Source organism: Ochotona curzoniae, unplaced genomic scaffold, assembly GCF_017591425.1.
Source record: "Ochotona curzoniae isolate NIBS_2020 unplaced genomic scaffold, NIBS_Ocur_1.0 scaffold_2476, whole genome shotgun sequence".
In the NCBI taxonomy this organism is placed as follows: Eukaryota; Metazoa; Chordata; class Mammalia; order Lagomorpha; family Ochotonidae; genus Ochotona; species Ochotona curzoniae.
Window position 1 is genome coordinate 16867596 of NW_024467095.1, and position 23530 is coordinate 16891125.

The 23530-nt window shown below is 46.8% G+C and overlaps 1 protein-coding gene across 2 annotated transcripts in view; it reads left to right on the forward strand.

Annotated features, from left to right (window-relative positions):
* The first annotated feature begins 12290 nt into the window (after positions 1–12290).
* ATP6V0A4 (ATPase H+ transporting V0 subunit a4) overlaps positions 12291–23530 on the forward strand; it is a 34080-nt gene continuing 22840 nt past the window's right edge. Inside the window, exons 1-7 of one of the 2 annotated variants that reach the window (XM_041002020.1) lie at positions 12291–12430; positions 14766–14844; positions 15106–15200; positions 19013–19138; positions 19610–19704; positions 20849–20975; positions 23228–23310. In XM_041002020.1, the coding sequence (XP_040857954.1) occupies positions 12314–12430; positions 14766–14844; positions 15106–15200; positions 19013–19138; positions 19610–19704; positions 20849–20975; positions 23228–23310 (722 nt within the window). In that variant the 5' untranslated portion in view covers positions 12291–12313. The remainder of the gene's footprint in view (positions 12431–14765; positions 14845–15105; positions 15201–19012; positions 19139–19609; positions 19705–20848; positions 20976–23227; positions 23311–23530) is intronic. The other variant, XM_041002021.1, reaches the window with a different exon arrangement.

Here is a 23530-nt window from a genome sequence, read left to right on the forward strand (position 1 = left end):
GAATTCAGTTCGGGAAAATCTCAGATAGTTATTTTCTAACTAGGTGATTATTTTTGGACTAAATTCCTTCCACGCATTTGAGCTTGCTCTCTCCCTATCACTTTTCATTTTCTAAATGATGATGAGCTCCTGTAAGTTCATCTTGTGCAGCTGCACCTGTGGCTGTGCGCAGTCTCTGCCTAATCCTGGACACAAGGAGCTGAGAACATGGGCAGCTTCTGTTCAGAGGAACGCCCACTTGACATTTCCCAATGTGGAATGTTCGTCTCTTCAGCTCCTCAATAGCCATTTTCTAGAAAGCACTTGAGCTTGAAAGTGCCTCGCCAGAGACCCTCAAAGTACAAGTGTGATGGGCTGCCACTGTCCCTGTGCTCCAGACCAGATGAATAAAACAGGAGGAATGCTATGAAACACCGCCCATCACGAACAGTCTCCTCTGGATGATCTAAAAGAGTTCCTTCTGCAGCTGAGAAAGCTGTTTAGCTCAAGAACCTAATGCCACATTGAACTATTTTCCTTCAAAGAACTGATGGGGTTGTGAATTTTGAAAATGCATGAACATTTACACATATATTTAGTGATTACTAGAATCTTGCTTTTTTTTTTTCAAATATCTGCGTCCCTGCTTCCCCAGCCACCTGCTTCCCGACTGCCTACTGCTGTCTCAGATCTGCCCTCTCCCTCCTTTGAAGTAACTGCTGGCTCTCCAGTAACATGTGGGAGCATCTCAGGCCTCCTCTCCCTCATCATTCCATGAGCTACGTTCCTTTCTTCTTTTTAAATATGTAACGTTTACCTTTGATGGCGTTTACATAGTTAAGAAGGATGTATGCCCATGTGGACCATCAATTAGGGTAGAAAGGGTCAAGGAATGGGGGAAAAGTGGATGAGACAACTGTTTCCATTCTTCTTTTTTCTTCTGGCTTCTGGGGTATCTGCTCCCAACAGCCCACCAGCGTCAGCATCTGGGAATGGGGGACAGCCACCCAATGTCATCACAGAGTCCCCGATGTGGAGCGTGTTCTGAGGATACTGCTTAAGTGGTTTTGATGAATCTGAGATGCTGTTGATTTTGTTGCTCCAAGGTTGACGAAATTCTTCCAAGGTCCATTGGCTGACCTGACATAGTCCATGTTAGAGTATCTATTTGTCCAGATACTCACTGTCAAAGCTTGGCTGGGAGAGCTGTCCAATGTGCTCTGTCTTCCATGATACTGGATGTCCTCCACAGGCGCCCAGTGAACTGGTTGTCATGTCCCCCATGTGCATCTGGGCAAGCCGTCTGCTGCACAGGCTTCAGCAACTGAGGAGACCCAGTTCTGACACTTGCACTTCATGGTTAGATTACAGATCCTGTGATTTTCCCTGTGGTTGGAGTTCTGAGTCCAGTGGATCAGTTATGGGTAGGGCAAGTCCCAAAAGAAACCTTGCCAGAGGTGACCCCAGACCAGCCAGTGCAGGGTCCAGCTCAGTTCGTCATGTCCTTCCATGTTCCTTATCCGTCTCTTCAGTCCAGCCTTAATCCCTTTGAGCTTCTTATGTTTGTGACTTCTCTTTGCTTTAGGATGACCGTGTGTTCCCATTCATATGCTGAAGTGATAACTCCCGGGATCTCAGAGTGCGGTCTTATTTGGAATCAGAGGTAGCTAGAGTTAGGGTGGGTCCCTAATCCAATATTCACAGATGGTATTTTGTAAGAATCAGATATCGGCTACAGAGAGAGAGAGAGAGAGAGAGAGAGAGAGAGAGAGAGAAAGAAAGGCAGACATTGGAGTGAAGCATTGACAAACATGAGGAGTGCCAAAGGTTGTTAACAACCTTCAGGATGCAAGTGAGAGACACAGGGCAGATTCAACCCTCAGAGCCCTCAAGGGGAGCCCCTCCTGCAGACACCTTAATTTCAAGGTTGGCAGCCTCCAGGACTGGGACACGATGCCCAGCTGCTATTGCAGCTACTGGTTTGCAGTGCTGGGCTATAGAACCCTTGAGGATACCACTGTCCCTAAGCTGGAGGTCCCCTGGTGTTTTGGTCTCAGGCTCCCTTTGTATGTTAAAAATCATTAGGAAGATCAAGAACAAAGCAAGGAGAGCCCCTTTCACCACTACTTTTTAGCAGCCTACTGGAAGTTGTAGCTAATTCCATAATAAAACACATCAGTCAGTGAAGCGCAGGCAGCAGATGTTTGGCCTGGCAGCTGAGCCCTTCACATGGTACCACTCCTCGGATGATCTGCCAGCTGCTGCCTCTTGGCAGGTTGATCATGTTGGACCGCTTCCATCATGGAAGGGATAGTATTTTGTTCTTTTTGGAACAGATACTTACTCTGGATGTGTGTTTGCTTTTCCTGCTTTCAGTGTATCAGCCAAAACTACCATCTGGGTTTGCCCAGCATCATGGCATTGTGCACAGGATTGCTTCTCAAGGAACTCAATTCATGCCCTCCACCCCCCCCCCAAAAAAAGTATGGTATTGGGCCCATACTTATGGAATTCATAAGTCTTGTCAAGTTCCCAAACCATCCTGAAGCAGCTTCAGTTTCATGGTAACACCATGTGGGGCTGGGCCAAGGCTCTCCTGAAGGCTGTGGATGCTCTGAATCAGCATCCAGCATCTGATCCGAAGGTCTTAGTTCCAGCAGGAAGAATGCTTGAACAATGATTTAATGGAACTAATTGTTGGGACTGCTGCTGGGGACTCCTCATGCCTTTGAACAAATAAGGCAGAACATGATTCAAGTGCTGACCTGGGTGACTGGTCTGGATTACCAAGGGAGAACTGGGCTACTCTTCCACAGTGCAGGCAAGGAAGAGTATGTGAGGAATGCAGGAGATCCCTTGCAGCATCTCTTGGGATTTTCACACCATGTGATTAAGGTTCATGGAAAACTACAGCAACCCGATCCAAGCAGAATTACCGAAAGTCAAGACTCTTAAGGAATGAAGATTTGGGATATCCCACTAGGTAAACAGCCACTCCCAGCAAAGGCGCCTACTGAAGGCACAAAGAGTACAGAATGGTTAGTAGAAGAAAGTAGTTATAAAGACCAGCTATATAGAATCATGAGACCAGTTCAAGAACCGGTAGTGTGGAACAATAGGTTAAGTCACTGCCTCTGATGCTGGTGCCCCATGTCAGAGTGCTGCGTTGGATCTCAGCTACTGGACATTCAGTCCTGCTTCTTGCTCATGTGCCTGGAAAGGCAGCACGTGATGGCTCATGTATTTGGGCTCCTTTCACTCATGGGGAGACCCTGATGGAGTTCTAGTTTCTAGCTGTGGTATGGACCAGATCTGGTAGTTGTGGCCTTCTGGGGAGTAAAGTCCAGTGGAGGTAAGATCTCTCTGCTCTATCTCTACCTTTCTCCCTGCCACTCTGCCTTGTCTGTCTGTCTATCTGTCTTTCTTTTTTCTCTCTCTCCCCCTCCTTCTCCCTCTCTTTCTTTCTAAGATTGATTTATTTTTATTGGAAAGGCAGTTCTAGAGAGAAAAGAAGAAACAACATAAGGTCTTTCTAGATCTTCCTTCCATCTGTTGGTTCACTCCCCAAATGAACACAACAGCTGGAGCTGAGCCAATTCAAAGACATGAGCCAGGAGTTTCTTCTGGGTCTGCCATGCAGGTAGAGGGCCCCAAGACTTTGGGCCATCCTCTATTGCCCTCCCAGGCACATCAGCAGGAAGCTGGAAGGCAAGGGGAACAGCCAGGACACAAACTGGCACCCACAAGGGATCCCGGTGCCTGCAAGGTGAAGATTCAGGCCTGAGCCATCACACTGGGCCCTGCTCTACCTTTCAAATAAGAAGAACATTTTTTTTTTAAATGGAGTATTTGTCTCAAGAATTTTCCTCTTTTTTTCTTATTAATACATTTGCATATGTATATACGTATGTTAAGCCATATGTATAACGTATGTTAAGTCTTTGTTTTCTTCGCTCTGTTTTCTTACTGTGTAATATAGCATATGTTGACTTTGTATTGTGATGGGGTACAGCCAGTTGATAGCCAGTATCCCCTAGCCAGGTAAATTCACAGGGCAGATAGCGTAGAAATGGAGGTTCTGTGCCCTGCCCTTCCTACCTCCTCTTGTGTCATTCTAGTTAACTGAATGTACAAAACCAGCTCCAGAAGCTCCATGCGTGTGGCCCCTCCTGCCTCTTACTGTGCTACAGGAAAACTTTGGGCTCTAGCAGCTCCCTTTATATTTCCTGTCATTTAGTTAATTAAATGTATGGAAACTGCGTCCTATATGGCTCTCAGTCTGATTGGAGGGTGACAGCTTAAAAGCCCTTGACTTCTGCCACTTGGTGCAGTGACTCCTGGAGTGCCTGGAGAGCTGTGGTTGTCAAGCTTGGTGGATAAAGACTTCTAACATTTTACACTTGTGACCAGTGCAATCTCTCTGGTACTCTGCAATAGTACTTGTGTTTATTGTTAGCTTGCATCATAGTGTTTAAATCATGGGTTGTTAAGAAAGTAAACAAGGGCCCAGGCGATGGCACAGTGGTTAAGGTCCTTGCCTTGCACGCCTGGGATCCCATATGGGCGCCAATTCTAATCCCGGCAGCCCCACTTCCCATCCAGCTCCCTGCTTGTGGCCTGGGAAAGCAGTCAAAGATGGCCCAAAGCTTTGGGACCCTGCACCTGCGTGGGAGACCCGGAAGAGGTTCCTGGCTTCGTATTGGCTCAGCTCCAGCCGTTGTGGCCGCTTGGGGAGTGAATCATCGGACAGAAGATCTTCCTCTCTGTCTCTCCTCTCTGTCTCTCCGCCTTTCCAATAAAAATAAATCTTTAAAAAAAAGAAAGAAAGTAAACATTACAAAGTTTGTCTTCTAGGAAAGAGATAGTGGATTTTCAGTTGTATCATATTGCATGGAATGACGGTCTTGCTGTTGTCTTTACCTTTGTTGGTGTCTACTGTAGTTGTACAGCAGGTTGTGAAGGTGGGCCCAGTGGTTTCTCCCACTGTTTTGTTCCCTTCACACTAGGCCTCAGCTCATATGACTGGACTGGGAGGAGTCAATATCTACAGCACCATCCCCCATGTGCACGCTGGCTTCCACAGCTCCACATGGGAGCTCTACCCCCCAGCAAAGTGGCCTCATTTCAGTAGACAGTCATTATATGCCTAAGCAGGCCTCTTCTGGCTGCACACCCTAGGGGCCAACATGTGGCAAGATGGGGATGGGAGTTTAGGCTTCCTGCTGTTTTTGTTATTATAAAAGATGTGTTTATGTTTATTTAAAAGGCAAAGCTAATAGAGAGAGAGAGAGAGAGAGAAAAGTCTTCTATTTGCTGGTTTACTCCCCAGATGGACACAATAGCCAGGTCTGGGCCAGGTTGAAGCTAGAAGCCAGGAAGAGCATCCTAGTCTCCCACAGGGGTGACAAGGAGCCAAATCACCTGAGCCATCATCCACTGCCTTCCCAGGCCCATTAGCGAGAAGCTGGATGAGAAGCAGAGCAGCTGGGACTTGAACTGGCACTCTGATATGGAATGTTGGCACCACAGATGGCAGTTTAACCTACTGTATTGGCACACCAGACTTCCCCCAGGCTTCTCTGGAACCACATGTGGGAGAGTGCACCTGATCCCAGCTGAATGATGGCAGAAGTCCGGAGTAGGGTTTTGCTGGCACAGGTGGGGCAAGGCCACGGTTAGCTCTGTGGTGGTTGACTGGATTAGCATAACGATTGTATGAAAGTGTCGCTTCTTGCTAGACTGTCCTTTCTAGGTCCTTGGGCTAGAGAAGACTGACTTTTGTTGGTGCATTTTCTTTGTTCCCAGATTCTGTACCACCAAGCCTGGTATATAATGAGGTGAAAACAAAGCCTGGGAGCTCAGCCCTATGTGCGTCCTCCAGTCCAGGCGTCCCCGGATGTTCTGTCTTTTCTCCATCTGTCAGTCTTGTGTTTCCTGTGCATGTGGTGTTTGGGTTTCTTATTTCACTGATTGGGAAGAAAAGGTGTTTGTGCTCCATCTTTTCAAAAGCAGACACCAGGGTAATATTTTTTTTTTTTTAAAGATTTATTTTTATTATTTTTTATTGGAAAGGCAGATATACAGAGAGGAGAGACAGAGAGGAAGATCTTCCATCCGATGATTCACTCCCCAAGTGAGCGCAACGGGCCGATGCTATGCCGATCCGAAGCCAGGAGCCTCTTCCGGGTCTCCCACAGGAGTGCAGGGTCCCAAAGCTTTGGGCCGTCCTCGACTGCTTTCCCGGGCCACAGGCAGGGAGCTGGAAGGGAAGCGGGGCTGCCGGGATTAGAACCGGCGCCCATATGGGATCCCGGGCGTGCTAGGCGAGGACTTAACCACTTGCGCCACCGCGCCGGGCCCCAGGGTAATATTTTTTAAGATGTGAACTGAGGGTCGTCTGTTAGGGCACAGCCAGTTAAGCCACTGCTTGGGATGCATGCACCCTGCATCAAGTTCGAGTCATGACATCTCCATTTCTGCCCTGGCTTCCTGATAATGTATCTGGGAAGGCAAACTGATGGCTCAAGTGCTTGGGTTCTTGTCAGCCCTGTGGGAGAGCTGCCTGGAGCCCCTGGCTCATAGCCTATCAGGCCTCTTAAGACTTGGCCAATGTCCATCACTCCAGCAAGCTCTCACATATCTCTTCCTGGTCCCCTCCCAGCCCCATTGGCCCCGTTTCTCTTGAGCACCTTACTCCTTTTCAGTGAGATAGTGCCGTGTAGTTGCTGTGAACAAGGATTCATATCCAGTGGCGTGTTAGCAGAGACTGAGAGTCCAAAGGGAAAAAGCAGAGGCTCTTACGCCTCTGTTCCCTTGTTTTTAATGGGAGAGTAAGAACATTGCCTTCTCAGCAGGTTGTTGAGAAGATGAGATGAACTAACATTTTTGATATAGTTCATCTAACTCAGTGTGTTCCAAAGTTGCCAAGAACAATGCCCAGCACAGGTCATGAGCTGCTGTAACGATTTCACATCTCTGCTCTTTCAGTAAGTACTGCTCCTGGTGCATGGAATAGCGTCTCCTGGCTCCTTTTTTTGCAAAACTGGTTCCTTTTATTAATCTTGCAGGCCTTAACACAAATGCCCTCTCCTCCCCGCCCTCCTGTCTGAAATGAATCCTCTGTTTCTCTAAAGCCTATCACTCCACAGTTGCAGTCTTCATAATCTACATGATTCTGCTCATGTATTGCTTGCTCATGGGTTTTAAAAAATATTTATTTAGATGAAAGACAGTGTTACAGAAAGGGGAGGGTGGGAGAGAGAGAAAGAAAGAGAGAAAGAGAGACAGAGAAATAGAGATCTTCAATCTGATAGTTCACTCCCCAAATGGCCACAATGGCTGGGGCTGGACCAGGCCAAATCCAAGAGCCAGAAACTTCTAGCTCTCCCATGAGGGTGCAAAAGTCCAAATGCTTGGGCCATGATGTTCAGCTGCTTTCCCAGACATATTAACAGGGAGCTGAATGGGAAGTGGAGTGGCCGAGACTCCTACCGGTGCAAACAGGATGCTGACACTGCAGCTGGGAGGTTAGCCTGTTATGTCTCAGTGCCAGCCCCTTGCTTACAGTTTTGCTTCTTCCATGTGGACACCATCTTCTGGACGGGGAGGGCCTTGCCTTCTACTTGTTGCCCCATCCTCTGTTTCCAGAACAGAGCAGGCTCTTAGCAAATGTTTATCCGATGAGTGACAGAATTTAGGTGGTTTCCAATTACGTGCTTAATACAAACAATGTTGCAATACATAATGAGACAATGTTACAGTCACGTTTTTGCTTGGCCACCTGTGCCTCCCAAGCCAAAGCTTCATTTTCCAGCCTGGGATCTTAAAACAGCTTTTCTGGCTTGTCTGGCACAAGGATCAGCTGAAAGATTCAATGAAAACGCAAATCTCAGACAACTTGGAAAATTTGAACCTTGATAGGATGTTTGATATTAAGAAACGATTGCTGTACTTTAGAAATAGCCAGTGACATTTGTGTGTGTGTGTTTTAGTGATAATGAGAAAATAGTTTGAAAGAAATAATTGCTTCAAATTAATCAAGAGCAGGTGGGGTGTAGATGCTGCAAAGCCCACAGCTATTGATGCTAAGGGATGCAGACAAGGGGGCTCCTCACTGGACTCATGCCAAAGTTTTGTTTTATTTTGTCCAGAATAAAAAAGTAGAAACAGAACCAAAAGGCATCCCCTCATGTGGGGAAACATTTACAGGGACTCCATGTGGATGTACATAGGGAAACTCATTAACATTAACCTCAAGACAGGTGGCGCTAGTGAGCTTACGCAGGGCCAGAACCATCCTAGAGCTCGCTGCCTTCTCATCCTCCTCCACTCCAGCTAAAAGGAGAGAGGAAAGACAATAATCCTCACTCAGTGAAGGGTAAATATCACATTTGGCTCCGTCTCCTTCCTTCCTGGGCTGCGTACAAATTGTAGCCATTGAGTATTTAGAAAGATGGAGCTGTAGCCAGCGGCATCCCCTGTGGGTGCCAATTCAAATCCTGGCTGCTCTACTTCCGAATTAACTCCCAGCTACTATGCCTGGTAAAGCAGCAGAAGATGGCCCGGCTGCTTGGGCCTGCTGTACCCACGTGGGAGACAGAAAAGAAACTCCTGGCTTGTGCCTGACCCTACTCAGTGCAGCCTCTTGGGAAGTGACCCAGAGAATGGAGAATCTCTTGTCTGTTATTCTTTCAAATACACAGTTGGAAAAAACTGACTTATGTGTCTGGTCTTTGAAAGTACATGGAGTGTTTTTGAAAACAGTGGTTGGCAGGATGGTGAGCACGATGTTTTTTTTCTATTATAAAATTATTTTTAGTGCATTTCATTTATATAATTTCAATGTGTGCTTGGTTCGCTCAGTAGAATGTTATCTAGGACTTGCCTAAGGCCCCAAGAAGCCTTGGTTCCAGTCCTCTGCTTAGCGAGGGGCAGGGTAATTTCATTCGAAAACAGTCACTGCTTCCTGGTGGGGGCTCAAGGTCAGCGCGGAGGGCACAGGTGGGTTGAGAGGACTGAGCAGGGCTGGCCGGTGAGGCAGGTTTGTCCTCACCCACAACAGGCAGCTGTTGATACAACAGAACAACCTGGGGAGGAGAGAGGGCGGGGCGCTGCCTCAGGGAGGCGGTCAGGGATCAGCCGCCAGGCCCCTCCCCCGGGGGCCCTCACAGGCCATACAATCGAACTGTTGCGGCCAGGGGATCCCTGCGTGGTGCTTTGAAAAGGAAGGAAGCCACTTTGAAGCTGCAGCCCCTGGCCCAGCTCCAGACCCCTCACCACGACTGGCTGGGAGGAAGTGAGGGTAAGCAGGTGTGTGTGTTGGCGGGGGGCGGGGGGAGGGTCTTCTGTGCTGTTTAGTCTGCGTGAAGCTAATGTCAAAGGAAGGACTCTTTGCTGCTTTATTTAGGAGAAGGGGCAGTGTGAAAACTTCTCCTTGGCAGTGCGCTGATGGAGGGAGGGGCTGCTGTTGATTGTCCAGTCAACAGAAAGGGGGATCTGTTGGTTGAGCATCCTCTTTGTGGTCCATATTGAACTATATAAGTGCTGGAGTGGGGCCCATCCTTGCCTTGAATGCACAGGATCCCATATGGGCGCTGGTTCTAATCCCAGCAGCACCGCTTCCCATCCAGCTCCCTGCCTGTGGCCTGGGAAAGCAGTTGAGGACGGCCCAGAACCTTGGGACCCTGCACCATGTGGGAGACCCGGAGGAAAGGAAGCTCCTGGCTCCTGACTTCGGATTGGCTCAGCTCCAGCCATTGAGACCACCTGGGGAGTGAACCTTCAGATGGAAGATCTTCCTCTCTGTCTCTCCTCCTCTCTGTTTATCTGCCTTTCCAATAAAAATAGATAAATCTTAAAAAAAAAAGTGCTAGAGTGAAAACATGGCATAAATTTAACCTCATCTCGTGCTTTTACTAGCTCATGTGGAATACAAACAGTCCTTTCACAAGCAGTTGCAAATGATGAATGTCCTGGCAACATACAGGAGGAGCCTTGAGTCGTTGGGGGTGTTGGCGAAGGTTGGGAAAGACCTCTGGGAAGAGGACTGGAAGAATGTCAGGATTATACGGATGGGAAGATGGGCTGGGGGTGGGGGGAAGTGGGTGTTGAGGTTCCAAACCCAGAGGGAAGCACGGACAAAGGCCCTGTGGCAGATGGGAGCTCGAGAATGAAATGCAAGCTTCCCAGAGAGCAGAGCAAAGGCAGATGACAGCTGTGGGAAACAAACCAGTGTGGTAACCTTTTCTCAGCCAGCTCAAAGGCTTTCAATTGTCCCGCCACAACTGGGACAATGGCCACACACAGAGTCTGGCAAATTGTACATGTTCTAGAACTGACAACCCTTCCAGAATGTTGACTTGGGGGAGGGGGGCAGGGACAATTTGGGTTGGCTATGGCTGGATCTCTGGATTGGAAGGGATTCTGTTGCCCCCCCCACTTTCCTTTTGTTTTCACAGTGTCTGGCTGAGCCATTGAAAAGCATCCATGCCTGGGAGGTGCCCTGGCCTGCTAGCTTCCTGAATAGACAGGGTTGGTGGCTACCACACCCCACGGTTCAGTGGGCGTTGGATCTTTCTCAGGGTCCTTGACCCTGCCTGGGTTCAGTTCCCATAGAATACATGCTGTGTTCAGGTGTATGACCCCCCCATGGGGTTACTTCTCCCCGCTTCACAGTTGGGGCATACACCTGCCAAGGCATTTGGGATGGTTCTAATACAGGTTGAGTGTTCTTAATCTTGGGAACAGACATGTTTCACATTTGACATTTTCTCAGATTTTGGATAATGAGCTATCCTGGGGGATTGGACCCAAATGTAAACACCGAATTAGTTTCTGGTTCCTATTTATCTTCTACCGTCTCCTGAAGGTAATTTCATCCAGTATTTCAAGTGTTACCTGATTTGAATGTGACCTGTCCTGTGAGGACAGGAGCGGGTGGGATTTTTCACTGGTGGGGTCATGTGGCTGACTCAAAGTTGAGATGTGAGAACATTTTGGATTAGGATTTTCAGATTAGGAATGCTCCACCTGTCCTTGTACTTGAGTCTGTGTATCTGGGACCCCATCTGCAGAATGTGAGTCTGAGTCATTTTCTAAAATTAGCTGTTCGTTGCATACCTGTGACTGTGTAGTGGAATTATGACTTGCAGGTGAGCAGAACCAACCCAGAATTTTTTCCTCTTCTTGTTGAGTACCTGCTGACTGCACAGAGCTGCGATTTGTCACAGTTTGTTTAGTAGTTCCCTTATCGATGGATATCTAGGTTAGAGCCACTTATTTTTTTTTCTTTAAATATTTTATTTATTTGCTTGAAAGGCAGAGTTATGGGGCCAGTGCTGCAGGGTAGCAAGTAAAGCTGCCACGTGCAGTGCAGTGCTGGAATCCCATATGGACACCAGTTCAACTCCCAGGTGTTCCACTTTTGATGCAGTTAATATGCCTGGGGAAGGCATTGGGAGATGCCCTAAGTCGTTGGGTCGCTGAACCCACGTGGGAGACCCAGAAGAAGTTCTAGGCTCCTGACTTTGGACCAGCCCAGCTCCAACTGTTTCAGCCATTTGGTGGCAGGGGGGAGGTAAGCCAGCAGATAGAAGATGTCTCTGTCTCTCCTCTTTCTATCCTTTGTCTCTAGGGAAAGGAAGAGACAGCTGGTTTCTTCTGTTGGTTCACTCCCTAAATGGTTGCACTAGCTGGGTCTGGGCCAGGCAGAAGCCAGGAGCCAGGAATACTGTCTGGGTCTCCTACCTGGCTGGCAGCAGTCCATGCACTTGGCCATCTTCTGCTGCATTCTCAGGTGCGTTAGTAGAGAGCTGTGTCAGAATTGAAGTAGCCAGGTCATGAGCTTGTATATGGGATGTCAAGCAGTGGCTTAATTTGCTATGCCACAGTGCCAGCCCCAAGAGCCACTTATTTTAATGATTGTATGCAATGTTATGAGAAATTTCATGTGCATTTACTTTTCTATACACAGCTGGGTAAATAGCGGCGGAAACTTTGGGTCATAAAATTCAGTAGATCCTGGCAACTGCTCTCTGTAAATGCTACAAAGAATTTTCACTAACAACACCTGAACAGTTTTCATTTTGAGTATATGAAGGGGCCTGCTTCCTTATACCCTCTAACTTTCATTCATATTTTTTAATCTTACATCAACCTGAAAGAGAGTAAAAAATGTAGTCTTATTTTCACTTATTTTTTTAAGTCAGGAGTAATTGCTATTGGGCTATTTTACCTTGTGGTATTTTAATTAAACAAATTCCAGCTGAAGTTTTCCATGCATTTATTGCCTTCCATATCTTGTTTCTCTCCCCCTGCAGGCTAAGGTTGGGCCAGGATGGCGTCTGTGTTTCGGAGTGAGGAGATGTGTTTGTCACAGCTCTTTCTCCAGGTGGAGGCTGCGTACTGCTGCGTGGCTGAACTTGGAGAGCTTGGATTGGTTCAATTCAAAGATGTAAGCCCTGTGTTCTTTGGCCATAAGAGGCAGGTGGGGGTGGAAATAGGAACTCTTTCACAACACTTCTTTTCTGGGAGCTCCCCCCAGCTCCCAGAGGGAGTTCCTCTGAGAGGAGCTCAGAGCTAGAGCAGGTGGAATTCCATGACACTGGTCCTCTAGCCAGGATTTCTGATGTTCCTGGGAAAGCCACTCACAGCCAGGTTTCCCTCGCCATACCTGCCACAGGGATCTTCTGAAATTCTAAAGCCATCACCACCTTTAAATGTCATTGTATTTTATTTCCTGTGTAGGATCTTTAAGCCTTGGGTATAGTCAGTGGACTTGTGGCTCACCAAATCTTGGTTTGAACATAGAAACCTATTTTCTGTGACTAGTCAGAGTTGGGACAAAGTATTGGATCTACAGTTAGCGGTGACTACCAGGATTGAGTTCCAGTTCTAGGGATAGGCTGTCTTATGTGTGATGTCAAGGGGCAGTTTAGTTTTTAAGAATTCATTTCATTTATTTGAAAGAACACACACACACACACACACACACACACACACACACAGATGTTTCCATCCATTGATTTATGCCCCAGTTGGCTGCAGCAAATGGGATCAGGCCAGGCTGAAGTCAGGAGCCAGGAACTCCATCTGGGTTCCCCAGGTTTCCCAGGTGGGTAATGGGTTTAAGGACTGGGGCCATCTTCTAGGGCCTTCCCAGGCACATTATCAGGGAACTGGATGGGAAGTGAGCCAGTGCTTGAACCAGTACTCTCTGCTTTGGCGTGCTAGTGTTGCGGGGAGTGGCTTAATCCACTGCTCTGCAATGTTGGCCGTCTGCGAAAGTTTAGATCTTTACCCACCTCTTATTGAGTCCAAACTAGAAAACTCATCTGATTATTTTTCTTTAACTTCCCCACCAAGATCAAAATCAAAGCTAAGGAGAGGCATCATGTCTTGTTGGTGCTTCTCTAGAGTGTACCTCAGGACTTGATGCGAAGCGGGATCTCAAAAGCATTTACAGGTTAAACATCTTTAATCTGAAAATATGAGTTGTGAGGTACTCAAAATCCAAAACTTTTTGATTGCCAACATGGCATGTGATGAATTGCACTCCAGGTACAGTCAAACTATTACGTGAATCACCCAGTGTATCTCAGGCATGCAAGAATTTTGTGTTTAGATTTGGGTCCTCTTCCTAAGCTGCCTCGTTTACATGTAAATACTCCAAAATCTTAAGAAAATCCAAAACCCAAAGCACATCCACAGATAAGCCTTCTAGACAAAGGACCCTCAGCTTGAATTGGACTGAGCCAAGGGTTGATTCCTAACACAGGAGTTAAATTTGTACCAAAGGACTACATAGTTTTCAAAGTCTGGTCATATCCATGATCTTAGTAAGGTCTATGAGGATCAAAAATGCAAATGTAGCTAAGAATATGTACAGCATAGAGATAGGAAGACTTGTTTCATTTGAAGTGAGAGGGCCATGGACTGACATTGTGGAGTAGTGGGTTAAGCCACTTGCTTATGCTGCCAGCATCTTATAGGCCTGTTGGAGTCCCAGCTCCTCTGAGTCCTGATCCAGCTCTTTGCTAATGTGCCTCAGACAACACATACTTGACTCTGCCTTTGACATGGAAGACCTGGAAGGAGTTTCAGGTTCCTGGTTCAGCCTGGTCCATCATCAGTTGTAGCCATTTGGGGAAAGAACCAGCAGATAGAAGATTTTTCTCTCATTCACTCTTGCCCTTACTCTAGCTCTATCAATTTGCTTTTCAAACAAGTGAATCCTCTCATTTATTTGAAATTAGAGTTACAGAGAGAGGAAGAGACAGAGAGATCTTCCATGCACTGGTTCACTGCCAAATGGCTGCAATGGTCAGACCTGGGCCGATCCATTTATGGAAGCCAGATGCTTCTTCTGCATCTCCCATGTGTGTCTGGGTTCCAAGCTTGGGCTCATCCTCTGCTGCTTTTCCAAGGCTATTAACAGGCAGCTGAACCACAAGTAGAGCAACTGGGACTTGAACTGGCACCTGTATGTGCAAATGGCTGCTTTACCTTTATGCCATTGCACCATCCCCCATCAAATTAATAAATCATAAGAGAGACAAAGACATAGGACCAATATAAAATAGCACTTTTACTCTCTTTCAGATTGGTGATTGAGTGTAGGGAAACCAAGTGTGTTTTGCCTGTAACTTGCCTGTCTTACCTCCGTGAAGATATTTATCTCTAAGACAATACCACTAACACTCTCCAGCATTAGGAAGATAATGTCTAAATTCAGCATGCAGGCAGCTGTGGTTACCAACGTGTGCCTTGTGTCTCCCCCAATCCTGCAGCTAAATGCGAACGTGAGCAGTTTCCAAAGGAAATTTGTGAATGAAGTCCGAAGGTGTGAGTCGCTGGAAAGAATCCTTCGTAAGCCAAGTTTTTGCTTACCATCCGAATGGGAACTGGCAATGTGGCGAATGGTTTATGGACTTCATTAAGCAAATGTGGCACAGTTTGTGATGCTGTTTTGGGGGTGGTCCTGAGGGAGGTGGGGGGTGGCCGTCAGGAACTACCGCAGGCCCAAGGGCGGTGCAGCCCCAAAGACACCTGTCTTATTTGACCCTACTTCTCAAGTTAGGAAAACCCACAGCCCCCCGGGGTGCTCTCATGGGGTTCCCTCCCTTGCAGGTTTTCTGGAAGATGAGATGCGGAATGAGATTGCCGTTCAGTTGCCTGAGAAGTACCCGCAGACCCCTCTGCCACGGGAAATGATTACCCTGGAGGTAAGCTCTGCGCTGTACCACACGCTGCAGCCAAGGATGGCCCAATCCTAAATGGAAGCTTCTGGCCATCTGTCACTGGGTTGCTGCAGGCTCAGAGGCCGAGCTACCTGAATGTCCACTTTGTAGCATTCTTCCCCCGCCCCCTGGGGCAATCCCAGTGCACCAATTTCACAGCCATTGCAGCTGCTCCAGGGGAGAGCACAGCTCTGGAGCAGCTCATCCCATTCTAGTAGTGACTTCCTTGGCATGTGTGAGATTCTTACAGGCAGCAAAGTCTTATCAGTGTTTTGTGCCACTGATTAGGCCAATTGCAGGTGGGATGGGCGTTTCTGGTTGTCTGCCTGGTTGGAACGTCCTCTGTAGCTGGAGGCAGCTACAGACTGGCTCCTGGAGCTCACCTGCAGGCACTTAGCGATGTCCTTTAGCCAAGGTTGTCATGGCTAGGGAGGCCCTTCCCTTGCTCCTTCCCTGCCCTGTCTGCGGCCTTCCCATCGTTCTTTCATAAAACATTGACTGCCCGCCTTGTGCAAGGTGCCATATGGAGCAAGCAACTTTGCCCAGGCCTCCAGGAGCACATAGTGGGGCACGAAGTGAGGGGGCAGGGTGGAGGGAGAGGAACCCCAGGAGGTAGGCAGAGTCAGACCAGGTAGGATCTGGGCACACTTTGTTCTCAGGGGAGGAAGGGGACAGGCAGGTAGGGTAAGGCTCTGTAGAGCTGAGCTTTTTCACTGCCTAGAGTGTTCCTTTATTGTTTGTGTGAAGCCATCTTCAAATTCTTGCGATTTTTTGAAGCTATCTGTAGTATAAACCGTGACATTCCAGTTGAGTGTTGGAAGATAATCCAGCCTTGCCCAGATATGTGGTTGGAAAAGGGAGGAATATCTTACAATCTATTTAGATAACTGTGGATATTCTTCTTAATATTACTAGTAATATTGTCTACTTAGTATTACTGGGTAAGCATAGAGACTTCCTTGCTTTTGTTAAAAGTTAGCATGTGTTTTTATTTCCATATAGACAAAGTTATAGGAGGAGACTTCAGAAAATTTGCAGGGAAATGGAATTAGAAGTGAGTTCATTTTGATGTAAAAAAATGCTTTTGGTGCAATTTTTTTTTTTCACAATAGGTATAAAATGGGTATTGTGAAAAAAATATACATACATTTCAAATTTTTATCTATTTATTTGAGAGGTGAAGAGACAGAGCTTCTAAGCCACCAGTTTACACCCAGTCGCCTGTAACAGCCATGGCTGGGCTAGGAACTAAATCCCCATGTGGGCAGCTCAGTTCCTTGAGCTGGCACTCCTTCCCTAGGTAGGCATTAGCGGAAAGCTGGAGACAGGAGCCTGGAGCAGCTGTTAAACCTGGGAACTTGAATGCGGGATGGGGTCATCTTAACCGATGTTTTACCTGCTGCTTTGCATGGATTTTGTAAACAATCCATAATTCTAGTTCTATTTTCCACAAACTTTTGGAAGTTCCTTGTGTGTTTCAGATACTAATTTAAAAACACCATTTCTCCGGTTGAATGTGGTGTGGGTTGATGGATTGAATTCCCCATCCTATAACCGTTTCTTGAACTTTGCCAAGACACCTGCATTCCAGGTCTCTGCATTCTGTGCTTAAAACCTTCCATTTTTGTCTGATATTGTAGAGTCAGGGTGGAGGAGGGGCGCTAACATTTGCGTGGGTGTTCTTTTTCATTGCCTGCATATTTTGTTGCTTTGGCAGGAGAGTGTTTGAGATGGACTCTCCCCATCCCCTCCCCTCCAAGTTTAGAACCAGCTCCTTTTTAGCAGGATCCCAGGTCACTTCCTTGATCCCAGGCCACTTCCTGCGATGGCTGATTTACTGGCTTTTTCGTTTCCGTCTGCTTTGCCCTCACCCCCCTTTCCTGCTTTTCTTAATGTACCAACCCGTTCTGCCCTCTCTTGGCTTGAGCTATGGCTTGCACTGATGCTTCACGTTGCAGGACACACACCCAGTTAGTTAAGAGGCCAGGATGTATACCTGGCACATCTCTCCTAAAATCTACTGCTAGTCCAGAGGTCATTTCTGTGTGACTTACCTGGCTTTTTGTTGCTGTGTAGTTTTATTACTACAGTATGTTTGCATATGGGTCTCTTTGCAATTTTTACTAAATGTTGAATTGATAGTTTTCATAAAATTTGTAAAAGGCATAAGGAATCATGACCCTGCAAACGCTGTGTGCCCGTCACCCTGTGTTAGACAGAAAGTACGGGAGTCCCATACATACTCTACGGACTTGCATCATAGAACTCAAAATTAAAAATAAAAATGAAAGAAACAAGTAGCGCCAAGGATGAACTTCCGTGTGCTTAAGCTTGGGTGTCTTCTCTCTCTCCTTATCATTTATTTATTGTAATTCAGTGTTCTGAGTAACACAAGTGGAGCTACACTCCTGTTCTGTAACCTGGGATTTTCTTTTACTATTTTCAAAGACTCCATTGTTTCATGTTTCTGAAGTTAAATCATTTTCATTGCTACACTGTATTCTTTTTTTTATTGAATGTAACACATTTTACCCTTTTCACTGTTGATAGATGTTTGACTAAATGCTCTTTTATATTTTTAAATGATTCATTATTTTTATGAATTATGTACAGTAGACAGCTGATCTCTCTGGGGCAGTTTTAATTTTTTAAGATGTCTTGGTAGCTTTATTTTTATATATATTTTTATTATAGGACATGGTGGCTTATTAATCTGTATGTATGTGTGTGTCAGTATATGTGTGTGTTTTTCCAATAAAAATAGCACCTTTTTAAAATATGTTTGGACTTTTTACACTTGATCTTGGCCAAAAAGCTAGAAGCAATCTCTTTGGACATTGTAAAATTAAGTTCTATTCCAGACTATATTCTATAAGCACAACTTCAATGAGCTGATTTTGCGTTTATATAAACACAAATATATATATACACATATAAATATATGTAAAAACACATGTAAACAAATATATTTATAAACACATATATGTATAAATATACACATATATAAACACACACACACATATATTTCTGTTTCAGGAGAGACAGAGAAAGCAAGGGAAAATCATGCCTTTCAAGTGGATTACTCCCCCAGTGGCTGTAACAGCCAGGTCTGGCCCAGGCAGAGAGCAGAGGAGCGGGGGCTCCATCTGGGTCTCCATGCGGGTCTCCATGCGGGGCCAGGGCCAAGCACTTGGGCCATCATATGTTGTCTTCCAGGTGCATTAGCAGGGAGGTGGTTTGGAAGCAGAGCAGCCTGAGACTTGAGCCAGAGCGCCCCTGTGTGGACGCTTGGTGTTGAACTATCACCATGCTGACCTCGCGCCTCTTCTTTGCTCATTTAGCAAAGGAGATTGGCTGCTGTGCTCACCTTTCTCTGCAGCATTTTCTTCTGGGCTTAGACGTGGCCCTCTCCTAGGACCGGTGGCGACTCAGACGTGGTGTTCAGTTCCCCTCCTTAGGGCTCACCCGTTATTGCAAGGTGTCTGAGGCACAAGAATTCAACAGGTGGCCTCCCTTCATCTTCTGTGTCAAGAGTGCTAGGCAATGGCTGAAATGTGTTGACTTCTGCGTGGAGCTGCTGTCCATCTGCCTAGAGTGCCTTCTAATCCTGCATGTGATGGCGGAAGCCCAGGCAGTGTGTGGTTCCAGCTTGTGCTCTCCAAGCACATGCAGTTGGCGACTGCTGCACGAAGCACTGAATACGTCTTTCATTCTTAGTTCGCTGATGGGGTTCATGTATTGTGGGACTGTCCCAGCCCACTGCCTGCTAGGCTGACCCTCTTTGCCCTCCTGTGCAGACTGTTCTGGAAAAACTGGAAGCGGAGTTACAGGAAGCCAACCAGAACCAGCAGGCACTGAAAAGGAGTCTCTTAGAGCTGACAGAACTCAAATATCTCCTGAAGAAAACCCAGGACTTCTTTGAGGTTTTGTTTGTTTGTTTGTTTGTTTTGGGGGGGTGCTGTTTATTTCGGGACCCTCTCCTAAGAGCCTCAATTTCCATTTGGAAGATGACAACATTGCTTGTGTCTGTCCCCATGGGGGGAGACCTGTGTTGGTGATGGGGGACTGTAGCCCAGTTGGGACAGTGTGGTACATGCTGAGATGTGGGCGAAAATGCTACTGCGCTCAGCAGAGAGGCGCTGCTCACACCAACTCAGCTGCAAACACGGGTCAGAGTACAGTTGGTCTGGGCAGATTCGGGGTATTGGTGGGCACACCGGGATGCTTTTTGATTCGGCCGGGGACATTCTGCTTGTCCCAATTCTCTCAGCCAATTGTGGAGACTTCCACCTTAACTCAAAGCAGAGAAAACCCAAGGGTGTAGATGGCTTTTAAGTTCTCTGAAAGTGTGTACATGACCAGAGCGCTTTTTTTTTTTTTTTTTGGACTTTCAGACAGAAACCAACTTAGCTGAAGATTTCTTTACGGAAGACACCTCGGGGCTGCTGGAGTTGAGAGCGGTGCCCGCCCACGTGGCTGGCAAGTTGGGGTTAGTGTCACTGTGTGTGCTGAGAATCACGCGTGGCTGGGTCTGTGGTCTTCAGCTCAGGGCCTGACATGTGCTAGGTTTCCCTGAGTGTTCGTATGAATGAATGAAAGAGTAAGTGGCCACTAGCCACTAGAATAACTGCTTCCCGCGGATGTAAGTCTGACCCTCAGTAGTCAACCCGGATGTCACCTCGTTAGGTGAGAGGAGTTGGAGGTTGTTTCCCATTTAATGATGACCTGACTTGATCCCAAAGCGTGCAGTGTCTGTTTTGTCCCTGCGTAGGAAGGGTGTGGAGATGGTCATTTGGATGAGTTTCTCAGCTTTTCCTGGGCTTGGGAACATGGTTTTTGGATATAGGTTTTTTCTTTATGTTTAAAATACCCCTATGGGAATACAATGTTTTTGGAGTTTGGGATTTTGAAGATAATTAGAAATAGGTTAATTATACAATCAAGTGACTTATAAGCCCTTGTACTAGAAACTAATTTTGTCCTTGTAGATCTATGCAGGGGGGAGGGGGAGAGAGGATTTCATTTAGGGTATAAATGGAATTGATGAACTTCCAAAGTATTTCTGAAAGTTGTGAGTTTGGGAGTTCTAATTTGTCAGTCCCCACGTACTTGAGAGCCTACTGTTTGAGGCAGTAGGCAGGTAATGGATTTGAAATGGAAGGACAAGATTTTCAAAAATGCTTCATCAGAAATTTAAGGCCAATGTACATTTAAAATAATGTCAGCCAAAGTCACCAAGCTGAGGAGGCTAAGGTAAGATGTTTGGGTCATCAGTTGTCTGAGTAGCTGGATGATTAAAAAAAAGAGAGAGATGCATCAAAATCGATGTATGTATTTACCTCATGGAGATTATGGTCGATCATTTGTTGCCATTGTTACCATGCTACACTGAATGTCAATCACGTTTTTAACAATAAGCACATCTGTTGTATTGGGGTGATGAAGGAAACCTCAACATATTCCAAGAAAAGAGAAGGTCGAAACGGAGCCGGGCGCTGCGGTGGGGATGGCCTCGTAGCCCCTGTCACGGCACTGGGGGGAGACACCTCCAGGCTCACAGCTTCCTTTGTGGCGGCGCTATGGGGGCTTCTCCCTGCACTCCCACCCCAATGTCTCCTCTTCCAACCCCTCAGCTTCACAGCCGGCGTGATCAACAGGGAGAGGATGGCTTCTTTCGAGAGGCTGCTGTGGCGGGTGTGCCGAGGCAACGTGTACTTGAGGTTCACTGAGATGGACACGCCTCTGGAAGACCCTGTCACGGTGAGGCGGGCAGGCGACTGGGAGCCCTGGGGCCCTCGAAGGACAGAAAGTCCCAAAACACAGGCGACCGCCAGCTGGCGCTAACACCCATTCGTTTCCCCCTTCTGCGCATCTGAAGGTGGATTCTGATTGGGTGAGCCTGGAGCTGAGCTTGAGAGCTGCAGTTCTTTTTCAGATTGCTTCATCTGGAAGGAAGAGTTACAGAGAGGGAGAAATAGCGAGAGGGAGATATTCCATCTGCCCTGTCCACAAAGGCAGAGTCTGGGTCAGGCTGAAGCCGGGAGCCTGGGACTCCAGCCAGGTCTCCCATATGAGTGCCAGCATTACAAATACTTGCACCATCATTCACTGTGCTACTAGTGCATTAGCAGGAAGCTGGATCAGAAGCAGAGCAGCTAGGAGTGACGCTGGCATTCCAGGATGGGACACCAGGGTTGTACATGGCACCTGTTTACCACAATGCAGGTATCTCTCCTATCCTAGTTACTTGAATGGATTTACTCCTTTTAAAAGATTATTATTATTATTATTATTACTCGAAAGGTAGAGTTAGAGTGCATGTGTGTGAGACAGGAAGAGACAGTGAGAGAGAGATTCCCATGTTTTGGTTCACTCCCCAAATGTCTGCAATGGCTGGGGCTGCAGCAGGCCAGCACTAGGAGCCAGGAGTTTTATCTGGCTTGCGCTGTGAGTGCAGGGGCACACGTACTTAGTCTGTCTTCCACTGCTTTGCCAAGCACACCCACAGGGGGCTGGACTGGGAGTGGAGCAGCTGGGTCTCCAACGGGCATCCATGTGAGACGCCAACAAAGCAGGTGGCACCCTTACCTGCCATGCTACGATGCTGGCTCCATGTATTTCCTTTTAATTCCAAGAAGCTGGGTTTATTGCTGAAGAATCTATAGTCTTTTCCAGAATAGATCCTCCTCCAACCCCCAAATCAAGTTTGATTTGATGAAAAACAACTTCATAGTTAAAATGAAAAAGAAATCTTATTTAGAAACACAAACCTCATACTTACTCCCCCATTTGTTTTGTTTTTTAAGAATATAGACATTCTGATGAGCTTCTTCATGCCTGGCGGTCTGTATGTTACATGTTACTTCCATAACATAAATTCAGGGCAAATAGGATTGCTGGTTTACAGATGTGGGCACTTTGTTAGCACTTGATGTGTCCTGACACAGGGCTTTTCAGCCCCTGATTCCAGCGCTCTGAGTATTATGGGATGTGTTCACCAGACTTGCCCTAACTTTTCCAATAATGGGTTTTGTATTTTTACCTTTATCCCCTCAAGCTAAATGAGATTAAAGTAACACATTGCTTCTGTTCCCATTTCTTTTTTTTTTTCTTTTAAGATTTATTTAATTTTTACTGGAAAGTTAGATATACAGAGGAGAGACAGAGAGGAAGATCTTCTGTCCATTAATTCACTCCCCAAGTGGCCGCCATGGCCGGAGCTGAGCCGATTCAAAACCAGGAGCCCAGAGCCTCTTCTGGATCTCCCACATGGGTGCAGGGTCCCGAGGCTTTGGGCCGTCCTCGGCTGCTTTCCCATGCTTCAAGCATGGAGCGGATGGGAAGCAGGACCTCTGGGAATAGAACCAGCGCACACATGGGATCCTGGTGCATGCAAGGAGAGAACTTTAGCCACTAGGCTACTGCACCAGCCTCTCTATTCCCATTTCTTTGTGTACAGTCAGAGCTGAGCATCATCAGACACACTTACGGAACATATATTTCTTCCTTTCTCATGTAACTGTCCAACTTGGACTTGAAAGATGCAGTTTAAATAGTGCTCGATGAGGCCGCAGGGAGCTCCCGTGAGAGCCTGAAGTTAGATGTGGCTTTTACCTTTGTTAAGCATCAAGCACCCACTCATCCATGAAGTGTAGCATTTACATGCGGGTTAGCTCTCAGGAGCTGTGTCACCTGTCTTCCTCGTAAGACTTGCAGTCTCCTAACTGCAACACATCCCTCAGCATTGGCTTAGCACTGAATACCAAGCCCAGCTCTCCCTCTAAGCAGTGTGGCCCAGCCTCCCTGAGTCCCATCCAGCCCTCCTTGGCTGACCTGGCCTTCAGGTGGTGTAACCTGCAAACGTGGACAAACTGGGAACAATTGAAATTTGCTAATTTTTAAAAACGTTTCAACATTTAAGCCTAAAAGTAGGATTTTGTATTTTCCTCTTTCTTGGTCCTAAGGAAAAAAAAAATCTTCTTCCTTTTTTTTCACTTGCTCTGATTTTCTAGAGAGAAGAAATCAAAAAGAATATATTCATCATATTTTATCAAGGAGAGCAGCTCAGGCAGAAAATCAAGAAGATCTGTGATGGGTAAGCAGGCAGGTTGTACCTGCCGCATCAGTGCTGGGCAGCAGGAGGCAGGGAGAAGTGCCTTGCAGATACACCGATGGGGGCTTCCTGCAGATCAGGCAGGGCTCAGAGTGCCAGCTTCCCACATTTTGCAGATGGTATTAAAAATACTGCTGGGATTTGAACAACGGCAAGATGTGCTAACGCTTTCCGTGTCCTCCTTGATGTGCCGTTCATCAGC